General features: G+C 51.4%; 4 protein-coding genes across 4 annotated transcripts; 2 read left to right on the top strand and 2 right to left on the bottom strand.

Moving 5' to 3' along the window:
• Positions 1 to 1,468: 1,468 nt before the first annotated feature.
• On the bottom strand, positions 1,469 to 1,708 carry GT037_003986 (uncharacterized protein; the record flags this gene model as incomplete). The annotated part of the gene is made up of 1 exon (XM_038929033.1): positions 1,469 to 1,708. One exon carries the CDS (start codon positions 1,706 to 1,708, stop codon positions 1,469 to 1,471), a length of 240 nt encoding a protein of 79 aa, XP_038788740.1.
• A 2,107-nt stretch (positions 1,709 to 3,815) lies between these two features.
• On the top strand, positions 3,816 to 4,595 carry GT037_003985 (uncharacterized protein; the record flags this gene model as incomplete). The annotated part of the gene is made up of 1 exon (XM_038929032.1): positions 3,816 to 4,595. One exon carries the CDS (start codon positions 3,816 to 3,818, stop codon positions 4,593 to 4,595), a length of 780 nt encoding a protein of 259 aa, XP_038788739.1.
• Positions 4,596 to 6,242: 1,647 nt separating this feature from the next.
• On the top strand, positions 6,243 to 8,479 carry GT037_003984 (uncharacterized protein; the record flags this gene model as incomplete). The annotated part of the gene is made up of 2 exons (XM_038929031.1): positions 6,243 to 6,803; positions 7,649 to 8,479. The coding sequence occupies 2 exons, from the start codon at positions 6,243 to 6,245 to the stop codon at positions 8,477 to 8,479; spliced, it is 1,392 nt and encodes a 463-aa protein (XP_038788738.1).
• A 1,819-nt stretch (positions 8,480 to 10,298) lies between these two features.
• On the bottom strand, positions 10,299 to 13,988 carry GT037_003983 (uncharacterized protein; the record flags this gene model as incomplete). Its single annotated transcript, XM_038929030.1, has 1 exon — positions 10,299 to 13,988. The coding sequence occupies one exon, from the start codon at positions 13,986 to 13,988 to the stop codon at positions 10,299 to 10,301; it is 3,690 nt and encodes a 1,229-aa protein (XP_038788737.1).
• Positions 13,989 to 14,718: the final 730 nt, after the last annotated feature.

Here is a 14,718-nt window from a genome sequence, read left to right as displayed (position 1 = left end):
ATGCTCTTTTCGCGACCACTCAATGTCCACCTACCAGGTTGGGCATATTATTTCAGGTTCAACAGGCGTACATTGGTGTTTCTTTTCGGGCATCGCGGTATAGCATGTAGGATGTTGGCATGTTATTGATCAGGACAGGCATAGTTTTTGTACTCACAGGCTACGACCGTGGAAGCGTGTGTATTAGCATGGCGTTGGTTAGGAACTTTGTCATCTTTGTATCCTTGCTCCTGTCGTAGGAGCTTGGAAGGCACGTGTGTTTGTGTGCGTCTAGCCTGTGCGAGTACGGTGTGAATATACTGAAAGGTTGTTACAAACACATGGTACTTGACCACGTGGAAACTAAGTAGTGATAGAAACACTGAAGTATCGCGATGTGTTATGTCACGTCATGGGGAAACTCATCTTGGTGAACACTGGCCGTGTAACTTGCGAACAACTCGCCACGTCTTCTCGAGCCTACCTAGACATTGAAGTCTTGTCTTCGTGACAAGATCGCTCTCTTCCCACCAAGTGTCCCTTCGTGTGTCTCCAGGATGTGATGAACGCAGCAAGCATAATACATCGCAACGCTCATGATGGAAAGCAATACCTTGGCGCGTTCAGCTGCCGCTATTGCTCCTACCCAATCTCTGTCGATAGTCACAAGACCTATAGATGAGTGACAAATCTTCCCAGGATCCTACCAACACAAAGAAGCTTCCGGTAACAAGCAAACTTTCCCGCCTAGGTTTGTGATAGATTGCCACACTGCTGATCCCGACGACTGGATCATTAAATCCTCCCCGATCCCCATAGTCGAATCGGATCCATGCACCACTAACTTCACAATAGCATTTCTTTCTAGCACCGGCTGCTGACCCTCGTCCACGACAGAATACCCTCCAAGTTTGGTGTGAACGACATAACCGTAGCGGATGGATCGGTGACCTTCAATTTTGAAAGCATGCAGCATAGATCGCATGCTAAAGGGCCTATATCGTGACGCTTGCGGGATCATTAGCCCGTTTCTTTTCGATAAACAATGAACGAAGTCTATATGATGATTGTTAAGGGCGAGGTAAGAAGTCCGCTCAATATCATGGTACAGTAGCTGTGTCGGAGCTGTGGTGATGGAAGCTCTTGTTGCGCGTCTAGACGCTTCGTCCATTCTATTGAGCAGAGTCAAGGACACTCGCGCTTTGAAACTGGCTGACAGAAATAAAGTGGGCCCATCGAGGGCTTCTGGTGGCAAGTTGTGGTACCCTGTATCATATAATTCGGGGTCGGATTTCGACCAGTGCGCTTTGATGATTAACTGTTATCTTGTTCGGTACACGGGCCGTAACACGAATGAGGTGTAAACTTTGTGAACAAAAAAGTGTGCTGTACCTTCTTAGTCGCGGCTAAAAACAGTTGCTTAGTATTAAAGTTGATCCAGTCATGGCTGTGCGGATTTGAAAAGCGCAAAATGTTGCTAAATGTTCACTCACGAAAATCCCGTCAACAACCCGGGATTGGTGGTCGGAGACGAGCTTAGGCACGATGACCCATGGCATAGCAAGATTCTACCGTGAAAGAGTGCTCGCGGAATCTCTATCACCATATGGTATAGAAGAAACCTCTTTGTCATGGTAACAAGCAACGGTGGTTCCAATTCTGGGCAGATACAAAGTTCCTTGTTGTAGGAGGTGTGAACCGGGTAATATTCAGCATGCAAAGATCTCATCTTCTCTCGAACCTTATGAGCGATAGCAACATAGCTTCTAGGAGCTATGTCCTTAGCTCGAAAGCTTTGCCACCCAGACGTCTTCCATACCATATGGAATGCGTGGATAGCAATACCTCTCAGGCCATGGGCAGTAGATCGTTCATACTTACGACACCAGAATAGAGGTGGCAGTTATAAGAGCTCCGGCCATAGGCGATAGACTGAGCCCTGAGGAATTCCTGTTGGTGTGTTCCTTTGGTGGTGTAACGGATGCAGAGGGTGCGCCGAAAGGTTGTGAAGTGCACATGGGCCGGAGATCCCCATGCCGCAGCGTTACATGACCCAAGATCCGAGCAGATGCGACCAGCAGTGAGTATCAGTCTACGAACGTAGAGCTAGTGGGCTGGTGGAGAGGTGCGAAGGTAGGTGAAGATCTAAGAACGTGTGCTCATTCACTGTCAAAAAGGCAGCGATGGCAGGAGCATGCAATCAGAGCCAGATCAAATGCCGACTGATGTTTAGGCGATAGTGTGGGTCTCTCGTCTTCGCGAGCCGAGCTGAGCACACCAATCGCAAGCTGCACGCCTCATGGTTTCATTCCCGACGTCGAATGACTGACCGCCTTATCTCGCTCCGATAAAGCCGCTCTATCATCAGCCTGATAGTCGTGCGCTTCGATATGATCGGCATTGATTATGTGGCAGCGGAGAATGCAGTCAGAAGGATCTCCTGGACGTTGTCGCCGATGCCCACCGGAGTCTTCCCGGCTGAATGCAAGTGAGCGGCACATGCAAATGAAAGCGAGGCGGTCAAGATACATCGCAGTCGAAACGAGTGCAGCACACTATTGTGTGCGTGGCCGTGAAGGCTGAAGCGCGAGGAAAAAGAGCAATTTGGCTAACGGAACACAACATCAACAATGACGAAATGCGGAGATCGTATCGTGAAGTACGACCGGCGTAAAGACGCTGGAGGTGAGGCCGAAATGAAAGTCGAGCTGGACAAGGCGTAGTGGATACGAAAGGGGACAGCGCAGAAGCCAGCTAGGCCGTATTCGTAAGCGCCTAATGCTTAGTCTCCACTCCTCGGCAGGCTGGCCTCACCAATGTTTTCGTCGATTCTGGGGCCACGGCACCTTGCACAAAGGACCGTCCGGTCGTGCAAAGCCGGCACCGGCGTGAAGACAGCGCAAAGAGCATCTGGTGACATTTTTTTGCAAACGACAAGGCCGAAAGACATGTTTCGCTGAGGCAAGCTGACGCGCACGTGAAAAGCGCTGTGGGATGTTTGCAAAACTAAACAAAAAGCTGACGCACCCTGCAGGTTCTGCAACACTGACATGCTATAAACACTATTTCGGGATAAGGATCTCCAGAGGCTTTGCTGGAAGCCCCATGCCCTGGTGGAGAACCTCTGTTCAACGGGCAGCACGATAAGGACGCCCCTGAAGATACCCTGTTAGGATCGCCACTTAGAGCTCAAAGGCGCACCGAGCAGAGGCCGTCGAAACAAACGTGCCTTGCGATCCTCTCAAAATGGCAGTGTTGTGTTCTTCCGCCTATAGCGCGTAATTAGAACAACAACCGCCGGTCTGGGGTTATGGGCCTGGGTGCAGCAAGACAGCATTAGCAGACTCTCGACTGAGCGACCAACGCAAGCCGTTCATTTCTGCAACACGAGAAGCCACCGCAACCCTCCACAGCCAACCTGCCGATCTGGTCTTAGCACCAGGTACGCACGTCCTGCGAGTGGCCAGCGGGGCGGCATGCCAGCTTGGTTCCTGCATTAGCCCTGACATCCGCCAGACCACTTGCAGCGCCCAGATGCTTCCGCCCCTGTTGCGCCGTCCTGGTCCCCCCTTTCAGTGGCCACTTGTTTCCGGTCCGCGCTACCGTGCTGTAATCTCCCTACGGTATATATCATAGCAGCGTGGTCGCCTTGCTGTTTTTCTTCACTTCACAGCCAAACTTTCGAGCTTCAAGTCCTTTGACCTTCGAGTCGTCCATTCGTTGTTACCAACTAATACTATCATTAATAATACACACTCGCCAACTCTCTCAACCACCTCCACCTCCACCAACCAACACTTCCAACTTTACCGTTTCAAGTTCTAAATACCATCAAAATGCGTTACTCATTCGCCGTCGCTGCCTTTGCTGGCCTTGCCGCCGCCGTTCCCCAATACGGTGCCTACCCCGCTGCCCCAGCCAGCACTCCCGCTGCCCCGGCTTACCCTGCCTACCCTGCTGAGCCCTCCTCTGCTGCTCCCGCCTACCCTGCGTACCCAGCTGAGCCCTCCACTCCCGCTGCTGAGTACCCCGCCTCCAGCGCTACTCCTGAGGCCTCCAAGCCCGCTGAGTACCCCGCTGGAACTCCTTCCAAGCCTGCTGAGTACCCCGCTGGAACTCCTTCCAAGCCTGCTGAGTACCCAGCTGAGACTCCCTCCAAGCCTGCTGAGTACCCCGTCGAGTCCACCAAGACTCCTGAGGTTCCCGAGCACGCCACCTCTGAGGTTCCCTCTTACCCTGCCTCCTCCATGACCCCTGAGGTCCCCGAGGCTGAGACCACCTCTTGCTTGAGCTCCACCACCATCACCGTCACTGTCCCCTACCCCACCGGTACCCCCGTCGTTCCCGGTGCTGGCAAGCCTTCCGGTACCCCCATGGTCCCTGGTGCTCCCCAGCCTTCCGGCGGTGCTCCTTACCCATCCGTCCCCGTCGGCGGTGCTCCCTACCCCTCTGTCCCTGCTGGCACTGGTGCTCCTCCCGCTGGCACTGGCTACCCCACCAAGACCGGTGGCTACGTCAAGCCTTCCACCCCTGCTGAGTTCACTGGTGCTGCCTCTGCTCTCAACGTCGGTGGCTTCGTTGCCGGTGTTGGTGCTTTCGCTGCCTTCTTCTTGTAAATGTCATAACATTCAATTGAGCGTGCCCACAGGCAAGCTATGACTTTACATGATACATTGCATTGGGGATTGAAATTCACTGTAAATATCCTTGGTGTCGGAAAGGGTAATTGTAATTAGTCTGCGGATGGTGTTGTTGAAATTGAACTTGAAAAAAAAACCTCTGTGCTTCTCTTGCTTGTGAACTTCATTTACCAATCGCTCACATGCTCTACTTATCATATGCGCCCGACGTGTGTTTCCAATGCTCATAGTCACGCTGACAGTGAATGAGCTGCAGCTAGCTATCAACACTGAAATATTATTACGTGCGCTCATCTGTGGCAACATATTGTTATCCCGTATCGCACGGCGTAAGGCCGCATTCAACGTAGTGTGCTTGTAGTCGCAGGCAAGACATGGACACGGCGTCCTAGCCAGGGTCAGTCTGTGTTTTTTCGCTCTGGCTTACCGGCGCATGGCTACCATGGGACTGGGTCGCCGCGGAACACGAGTACAGCAAGTGGACATGAGGCTGGCTCGCATGAGAGTCTCGTGGTAATGGCACAGCATTAGATGCGGTGACATAACCTCAGGAACCAGGAAGGCTGTTGTAGAGCGCAATGCGGCCCATCTTTTGCTGCACACTCACTAGAGACACACCACGGCCGCGCCATTCCTTCTCTTCTGGCACCGACATGAGTAACTGCTCATTTCAGCCAGTCACAGTTGAGTATTGTGGGAAGTTTCCAATGGGTAGCTTGGTAGCTATGTTTGGACTACGAACTAATTTTCGATAGCTAAGGTGGTTTCATTAAGCGTAGACCGTCGCTGCGAACGCCACCTCTATACCTCTTGGAGGTTGCCTGAGGCCGAGGGCAGCAGGCATCAAACGGGCACTAGACGTTAGGCTTGTTTCTTTCTCGGGGTCTCGAGTCGTTCGCGCGAATCTATGATATGGATGCAGGTGTTGCAGCGCTACCATGGAATACAGAACACTAAACACGCCCCGCCGATTGCGTCCGAAGAAGTGCCCACTTTAAGCTGAGCATACCATGACTGCTTTAAAAGTGAAAATGCCGATATCAAGCTGCACAGAAGACGCCTTGAACAGTCTTGGGAAAGCTTACTCGATGCCCACGTTGACGGGTAGAAAGGTGGGGTTCCGACAACCTTTACTGTATGAAACAGCCATCGGCTAATAGTCTCTCAATACGCTTTTCAGGCCTCTCTGACTTTAGTAAAGCGAAAGCAGAGTCAAGACAGTCGTTCCTGAATACAGAGCTTACTTGGCTAGCTACGTCTCACGTACAAGGCTATCGAGCCGTGCCTGGCGTCTCTAGCAAATCGCAGGAGTTGGAGATGTGAGCGAGGAAGCTGTTCTTGGAAACAAGTGAGGCTCGCTTGTCAGCTTGCCTGTCACCCATGAGGCTTTTCATCATCTGAAGGGGTAGTCGAGAGTGACAATCGTTACGCGAATGTTAGATTATCGTTGCCAATGTGCGCCAGTCTGGCGATGACAAGCTGAGTTAATGGTATCAAACAGAGAAGTATAAAGAGAGTGATTGGCCTCTACAAATGATATACGCTCTCTTTGTGGTTCGCAAGCCATAGAACATCTCTTGATCCATCTCCAAAAGTTGTCGAATCAACGTCAGCCATTTTGCCATGAAGACCTTCACGCTTGCCTCAGCCTTCCTGGCTACAGCACTCGCTGCACCAGCTACACTTGCACCAAGCGATATCACACCACGCACCCTGAGCGTCCTGAAGAACTTCGCAAAATGTCCAGCAAACCCTGCACAACCTGACGGCAGGTTACCCAAAGGAAACAGCATCTCAACCTCAGTACTCGTCCCCATATCTGCCAAGAACCCCGACAAAGCATACCCATCCACGGAATGGGCGACCGTAACTCCCAAAGATAAATGCACAATCTTCAATCTCGAGCTCGACTCTGACACCACCCAAGGCAAGATCTGCAATCTTGTCTTCGACTTTCCTTCTCTTATTCAAGCACCTGGTCTTTTCGTCTTTCAAGGCCCTGGTCATTTCACCTTTACCGGTTACGATATCAATGCTGGTGCAGAGGCTGGCGTTACTACGTACAATCACCAACCACGTCCAGGACCTAGCCCACCAAACCCACCGCCGGTCATCAAGCCGGGCAACAGCTATATTGTCAATGGTGCTCCGTGTGGAATTCCTCCTGGCATCGGCAAGGTGACCGTCAGTGGGGCATTGTGCTCCGATGATACAACGTTGACGTTCAAGCAAAGCGATTTGCTGTGTCCCTTGGGCTTTTACGTTGTGCTTACTGATGATCCTAACGCGGGAGGTTATGCGCCTCATTAAGGACTCGGTATTGATTGATGGGTATGATAGTCATAGGGGTGTTAGTTCAGTGTATAAATTTATCTCTATTCTTACAAAATTCAGCTGTGTCATTTGGTGCATAGTTCTTGTGATGTTCGGTACAGGGCCTCGGGTGAAAGAGCGGGGTTGTCCGACTGGCTATTGGCCTCAAATCTTTGCATGAGTGCGAACTTAGTCACTGACTCTTCGTGATTGTCCAGGAGGATATGTGTATCCCTGTGTCAAGTGCTTCCTGTATCGTTGACTTTATTGTAAAGCTGTACGACCGTTGGTCGGACGTCTCCGAGGTCCGGTTGCGCTTGCCAATGACGACACCCACTCGAATGCGCGAGAAAAGCGTACTAACCCCGACGATCTCTGCAGAGTCGAACACTGAAGTTGCGCAACTCTCTTTAATGGTTGCGCCATCATGTACATCCCTGCAACATGCTGTTCTTACTTGCCAAACCAGGTGCCGGATTCCGAGGCGCGTCTCCGACCTATGTTAGGTTTGTCAGCTGCCTATGATTTTGTCCAGATTCTGCTCCAACATCAAGATATAGCATAGAGACACGAGTTTTACCGGCTAGCGATGTAGAGCAGGAGCGCCAAGTCAAGCTCCATTTCCCCATTACTCTTTTCGAGTACAGTTCGTTTGTCGTAGCTTACTCGATCCGTCTCTGCACCCATACTTTCAGCACCAGACCGCAGGTACCTAGACAACCTTCAGAAACGCCATCTTACACCCCTCCCCGACACTCAATAACGGCGACATGACTGAACACTTCAAGGGAGCAACTTGGTTCTTCTTCGATCTCGACGACACTTTGCACGAGTTCCGCAAAGCATCTTCCGCCGCCGTCGAGGCGACGCTGCATATCATCGCAGAACAACACGCGAACCGTGAGACTACGCCCAGTCAACCGCTCATAGCCGCCGAGTTGAAGAAGGAATATATCAAGGTACTTAAAACCAAAACAGCAGCAGCATTCGTAGACGGCAAAACAAGCAATGAGTACCGTGCAGAGCGTTTCCAGAGTGTCATGGATACCTTTGATCTTAGATGTACAGAGCTGCAGATGCAGGTATTACTCGACACCTACGAAACAGCACTTACAAAACATCTGCAGCTCAAAGAAGGCGCGATATTACTACTGCAGGTTTTAAAGCAAAAAGGGAAAAGCATAGCCATTGTCACAGAAGGCCCCCAGGATTCGCAGGAACGTACTGTCGCTGCTTTGGGCTTAGAGCCATTTTATGACAGGCTGATCACGACGAATAAGCTTGGTGTGGCGAAGGTAGATGGGCTATTTGGCAAGGCGCTGGAGACTCTCAAAATAAGGAGTGGGGATGTAGTCATGGTAGGGGACAGCTGGGAAAGGGACATCATCCCTGCGGCGGAAGCAGGAATAGAATGTGTGTGGCTTGCTGAGAAAGAGCAGAACTATGGGACAACTTTGGATTTAAACGGTCAAGAGAAACACGTAGCTGTCACTGTGGTCAATTCACTGGGTAGATTGCAGAGTATTATGGAGGCTGAGTCAGGTTAGGCCAAATACTACGTAGGTTCCATCAGCTCGTGCCAAGATGAACTGATATGGATAAGCATGTCCCAAGGGTTGACACATCTCATCAATACATCACTGTAATGTGAAAATGTTACCGCGCATCCCGGCTGACATACCACATTGCCTCATGGCCATCACATCTCACCGTTCCTTGCGCCGCCACTTTCCCATCGTGCAACCCCGCGAACCTTTTGATCGCCTCATCGATGATGTCAACCATATCCTGGTTATTCATGTCAAACGAAAACTCGTGTGAGGTATTGGGAATGGCACCCATGCTAAAACCACAGGGCGCGTTGTGCATGTGCTGTTGGTAACCTTCTGGTTTGCCTTGTAGAAAGGTTAGCCTTGATGGAACTGAATAAACGTATATGAGACAAAGAGGGGTAGGAAAGTGGTGCTTCTACCTTCTAGATGAACGACCCACTCTCCAGCATCTTGGAAGATACTACTGCAAGCTTCCTAGCATTCCGTCGCGTTGGGTGGATTTTTGGCGGCCAGAGTAGTGTCTACGTATGTGAGTGTGTCGCAATGGCCCAAGGTGCTTTTGTCACCCGTGCAGAAGTTATAGTCTGGGGGAATTTGGGCTGCTGTGAGGGTGACAGCGAGGATGCTGAGGGATACGGATGAGGGTTTGCACATTCTGTTGGTGATATGACGCAGCATGGCGAACAGTATCGAGGAAAGTGTCGTAGATATGAAGAAGTCCTGAGAGAAGAGGTACGTAGTATTGACATGATGTCGCTTTCACGCATGAGCACTGTGGGTAGCAACACCAGGCACACCATGATAATGACCAAGCATTGGACGAAGCATGAGCTGATGTCAGAAATGAAACAAATATACGGAGAGAGCCATATATTGGCAGGGTTCTTTAGATTAAGCGACGAATCGGTTCAGTCACGGACATGTTCGTCGACCAACAAAAATACAACATCTATACACCCGCTGTTGCGGCGTAACTCATCCACAAATGCGTAAGCTGCATGAGCGCTTAAAAGCCCCTGATCAGCGCGTCGAGATGCTCTAACTATACCGTCCTTGCATATAGCTGGCGTGCGTACAGGATGTTTGGCTCAGGCTTTAGGGACCCGTGGACTATTTGGGACCTAACCGTTCGTTGTCTCTTTCAAGTTCTTACTGTTTTTCCATGCAATCGATCGTCTTCTGTACCTTCTGTGACCTGTCTTGGTGTTTCTCAGTCTGACCTTGCTACTTTTTAGCAACCGAAGTAAAATTACCAAATGGCTCGTATTTTCTAGATTCCTGTCTCGACACTTCTTCGGCAGCTCCAGTAACTCAGCGCTCTCATCACCATATCGGTCAATTATGTCATCCAAGCCCTCCTCAACCTTGGGAAATGTGGGCTAATCCTCATGCATATCTGTGCCGAACATCTCCTTGAGAGAGCTCTTGATGTTGTGTTGCGTGTCGTAGGTGTCCATAGTCCCAAACCTGAGTCTCCTTTCTTTGGCAACTTGATCGAGTTCACTAGCCCCATGCGACGCATTCTATAGCTCCTCCCTTGTTAGGTTCTTGGTGGTATTACTTCAAGGAACTCAGAAGATCTCAAGAAATGTAGACATTCTGTGGGAAGAGGTTTGATTTACTTCAAAAGTTATCTTTGTGCAATGTCTACACCGTCAACACAATGGAGAGTGAGGTACCTAGAAGCATACATCTACAACAAGACAGGTAACAACATCAAGATAACATTGACAAGCAATAGGGGGTATCCTAACACATCCAAACCGATCCACCTTAGCAGACGCCGCGCGATGCTTCCAAAAATGCAAGATAACTACAATCTCCCCATCTGACTAACCTCTCCAAACCCCACTCTAGCCCTGCCACCTCCCCTCCACCCCCTCTTCATTGCACTGCCCCCAGCAGCAACACTACCCCCAAATCCCCCTTCTCGTAACCTCCTTTCAAAACTCGTCACACCACCAACCCCAAGCTTGTTATCTCTACTGCTCTGTATAGGCGGCGCGCTCATAGTACCTAGTCGCGACCCTCTCTCCGGTTTCAGTAATGAGCCCAATGGCCGACGCACAGGAGATAGAACACGTTGTTTCTCAGGGCTAGCAGGTAGTTCAGGACGTTTGGCCCGGACGACGCTGCGTTTACTGGGTGTTTTGAGGTACCCTGGCTTACTGCTTGGAGGAGGTGGCATAGGTGTTCCGGACCAGAATGTCGACTGTGCGCCCTCGCCCAAGTCGAGGTCGGACTCGTCGTCTTCTATAATGGTGGCTGGCGGTGGCCGAACGGCGGATTGTGGTTGCGGATATGTGTTTGGTCGGCGCAGGATGGAGCCCGGCGGACGAGTCGATGCAGGAGAAGGACCAGGAGCGTAGGGTTTGGGGGTGAGGGTTGGCTGTCGTGGTGGTTGTTCTGGTGTGAGGGACAGGGAGAGGTCAAGATCGTTATCTAGACCTAGAGCGCTCTCATCGAAAGCTGTCCATGCCTCTAGTCGTTGGGTTTCGTCACCGGATGGCTGAAAGCCTTCTTCCTCGTGATCATTGTCACCATCGCGGGCATGGAAGTCTCCGTTGTTGCCATCGCCGTCATCGAGTCTTCGTACTCTCGACCTACTGGTAGGCGTTGGACTTGCAGGCCGATGGCCAAGCCGTTCAGTAGCCCGCTCTGCCCAGAAACGAACCATAGCTCTAACGTGCTTCTCAAAGTTTCTCTCAAACAACGCCCTGGCATTGTCTTCTTGTCTTTGGAAGTTCCAAAGTCGCCAGCCCATCTTCTTGAGAGCACCTGTAGCAGCAATCTCCATGCTTTCCTGCCGTAAAGCCATAGCTTGGTCTTCGAGTGTATGTATAAGGTCCAAGCGTTGAGACCAAATGGCAAAGTAACGAGCGGAAAGTCTGAATGCGTAGAGGCTCACGGCTTGAACATCCTGTTGGCGAAGTATGAGCGTATTGTCGTGCCATTGATGCATGATTGCGCCACTGGTCTGAAGAGTGCGGCTTTCGATCATGTCGTTTGCTCTTCGTGTCAGCACTGCAATGTGATTTGCCCTATCCCTCCAGTGCTCAAAGACTCTGCGCACAAGATTCGTTTTGACCGTTCTACGGACTTGGGAGTATGTGTCACGTCTGCGGTTGCGCCGTGCATGTTGAGTGGCTTGACTCCATGTCTTTAGTGTATGCTTGCTAAGAACATAGAAGCGCGCATCGGCAGACCATTGCTTCAACTCTTGAAAGTGCGCTAGCCTCTCCTTGAGTTTGTCGAATGTACGCTGCTTGATTTTTTGCTGATACTCGGCTATGATAGCGAATTGCTCCCGTCGCCTCTCCGTAGTGATGGCTTCCATTTTATGCAAGCATGTCCGCATTAGCTGAGCACGTTTGAACTGGGCGAACCGAATCTCCGCAGTATCAAGAGTGTTGACGCGCTGGTTGGTCTTGGTGACCCAGGATAGAAATATTGACTCTTTGAGCTGCCGATTATGAACACGTTGGAAGAGGGATACTCGAGATGCCAAAGTCCATTTGTACAAGCACTCAACAATGACGCGGTCGTTGATCCGATCTTCCAGTGCTTTGATACGCAGTCTGTCGTTCCAGGCAGTGTAGGCGTTGCGTAACACGCGCATACGGTCGACATTGCGTGCTTGACGTGATAGCTGAGCGTCTTTACGCCAATCCTGAAACTTCGCACGAAGCAAGCGACCGTTGACACGCGCTTGGACCTGGCGTGATAGTGGCTCAAGCTGCGCCTGCTTCTGAAGTGTATGAAGTGCCGTTGAGAGGAGGGACATACGTCGAAATTGGTCCGCTTGTGATTGCAGAGCATTTTCTCCCACTGTCTTCTGCTGCCACATCTGGAATGTCTTCCGCAGCAGCATCCCATCTCGTCGATCGGTTGCCCACGTGTTCCGCTCCGTCATGATCTCAGTAATCTCACGCCATTTTTGCAGTGTTGTTCTTGCCGTTCTTGTATCATGCCAGTTTGCTGCGCCTCTGTTGAGGTACTCATTGTTCAGGGCATTCCACGACTTCCTGACGATTTTCTCTTCATAATAGGATTCGGCAAACTGATCCCTATCACGCACTTCTGCTGCGCGTGTTCGCCATATACAGAGGAACTTGGCCAGAGCAAAGTGCTGGATCTTGAGCTCGTTAACTGCTGTGATGTCGCGCCACCCATTGAAGAATCGAGTGCGTAGAATGTGCCGTCGCGCGACTGATGTACGCTGCACCTCATCTTCCGCGCACTTTGCCCAATGTGTAAAGGCTTTGGTGAGCAGGAAGAGGCTGCGAGCCTTGTCTGCACGAGTTTCTAGCCGTTCAAAGAAGCGATTGGTCTCTCGACCAGAGCGCCTCACAAGCGCTGTGTCTCGTAGTTGCAGGAGCGAGGCTCTGAGCAAGACGCGACGATCGAAGGCGATGGCAGCTTTCTCCATGTCGTCACGCAGACTCATGCGCTCTTGTGTGCGATTACGCCATATTCCAAAACACTCTCTCTTTACCCTGTGTACTCGTTGATGTTCGAAAGTTTCCGCATCGTCCATCAGTCGGGTATCTGATAGTCGAAACGGTTCGGGAACATAGTGCTGATGTTGAGGTTGTTGCTCCGATTGTCGCAGGCGGCGCTGGTGCGGGGAGTCGTAAGGATCGTTAGGTATTGGCGCATTGACTCCTGGTATCTGGATGGAGGAGAGGTCGAGGCTCGCAGTGCGATCGGTGAAATCGCTCTCATCTGCATCGTGAGTGCCAGTTCTGTATGAGTGGGTAGGTCCACCTCTTCGGATTCGTAGACTGCCACGGCTCGAGACAGAAGCGCTGCGCTTGTGGACTGGTGGTTGCGGTCCAGAACTTGTGCGGCGAGGCGCAGTGCCATTCACTCTGGTACGGGCAGGGAGTTGTGCTGGTCGATATGAATGCGCTTCCGTGTCGGATGTGGCACGACGGTGGCCCCCCTTGTTTCCGTAGCCATTTGGCCCATGCTGCTGCGACGCTCTCCTCGGGCGCACAGCCAAGTCGCCATAGTCGGTGCCTGCTACTTTGTCTGCCGTCCCGTCAAGGAACGAGTCAAGGCTGCCAGTCCGCGAGTATCGTCCCAAGCTCGCCTGTGCTCCTCTGCGCGTCGCGTCAGGGTGTTTCGGGACACTGGCAACCTCTTCATCGTCAAGTTCTGCGTCAAGACCAAAGCCCTCCTTGACCACGCGGAAGAGGCGCGACATCAAGTCCTCGCCATGCCGTTCATATTGCTGCATGCGCAGTAGGAAACTGTAGTAGAGAGCGGCGTCACTGGGCGATGGACGGTAGTCTTTGATGTACTCATCGTATGCGACGAAGAGAGCGTTTGTGGATCCATCGTGCGAGTCTTGTGCGCGACGAACAATGTCATGGATGGCCTCGGAGACTGCTGCGATGTTATTTTGATTCTGGGTGTAATTCTGTATAGGCGTCCTACCCTCGTTCCGCAAAAGGTCGTCGCTCGTTATAGCCTTTGGATCAGCTCCATTCCGGCTCATGGAGGATAGCATTCGTGTGCGCGACTCGTTCGTCTCCAGCGCGTTCGCGACAACATGGAAGTAACCGGGAGGAATTATCGCAACAGCAACCCAAAAACAACATGCGTGAAAGTCGTGAACAAGGCGCGCAACGATGAGGCATCAGGAGATCAAAGTAAAAAGAGATGTTGTTGTGCGCCCGCTTCTGGCGTTGCAGCGACGCGCTTTGTTGTTCGAGTGGTTGGTCGCCCGCGTTCGCGAAGCAGCCAACGCCAAGCCTTTAGTTAAGTGGGCCCTCATCGTTGACCTCATCGAGGTGGCAGTTCGCCATGTTTAGAGAAACATCACAAATCTTGACGTGGCGCGCTTCCTTGGTACCTTTCTGCGAGTCCAAGCGAGACAAGATACAAAATATTCGTCACAATGCCCGGCCGAACACGTCCCATCGACAAACTCGCCACAGCGGCAGCAAAATGCTCCAAAGAGGCATGTTAAGCCCCTCGATGTGACCAGTCACGCTTGACACTGCCCTAACGCAATGCAGAGCTCGGTATACGGCAAATGCATATTTGCAGACTACAACAACGTGCGAAAAGACATGTGCGTCAGTGAGTTTATGAAGTTGAAGGAGTGTTATTTGGTAAGTCTCATCTCTCAAAGTATACAAAGGCATCGACGGCTAAATCCATAACAGAAGGCGTACAAGCAACGGTAGTAGCCATGGCAGGAGCTTTGTTTTGACACGTAAGGC

Source organism: Alternaria burnsii (assembly GCF_013036055.1).
Source record: "Alternaria burnsii strain CBS107.38 chromosome Unknown 730, whole genome shotgun sequence".
Classification (NCBI taxonomy): domain Eukaryota; kingdom Fungi; phylum Ascomycota; class Dothideomycetes; order Pleosporales; family Pleosporaceae; genus Alternaria; species Alternaria burnsii.
This window is presented reverse-complemented; position numbering and strand designations above follow the sequence as displayed.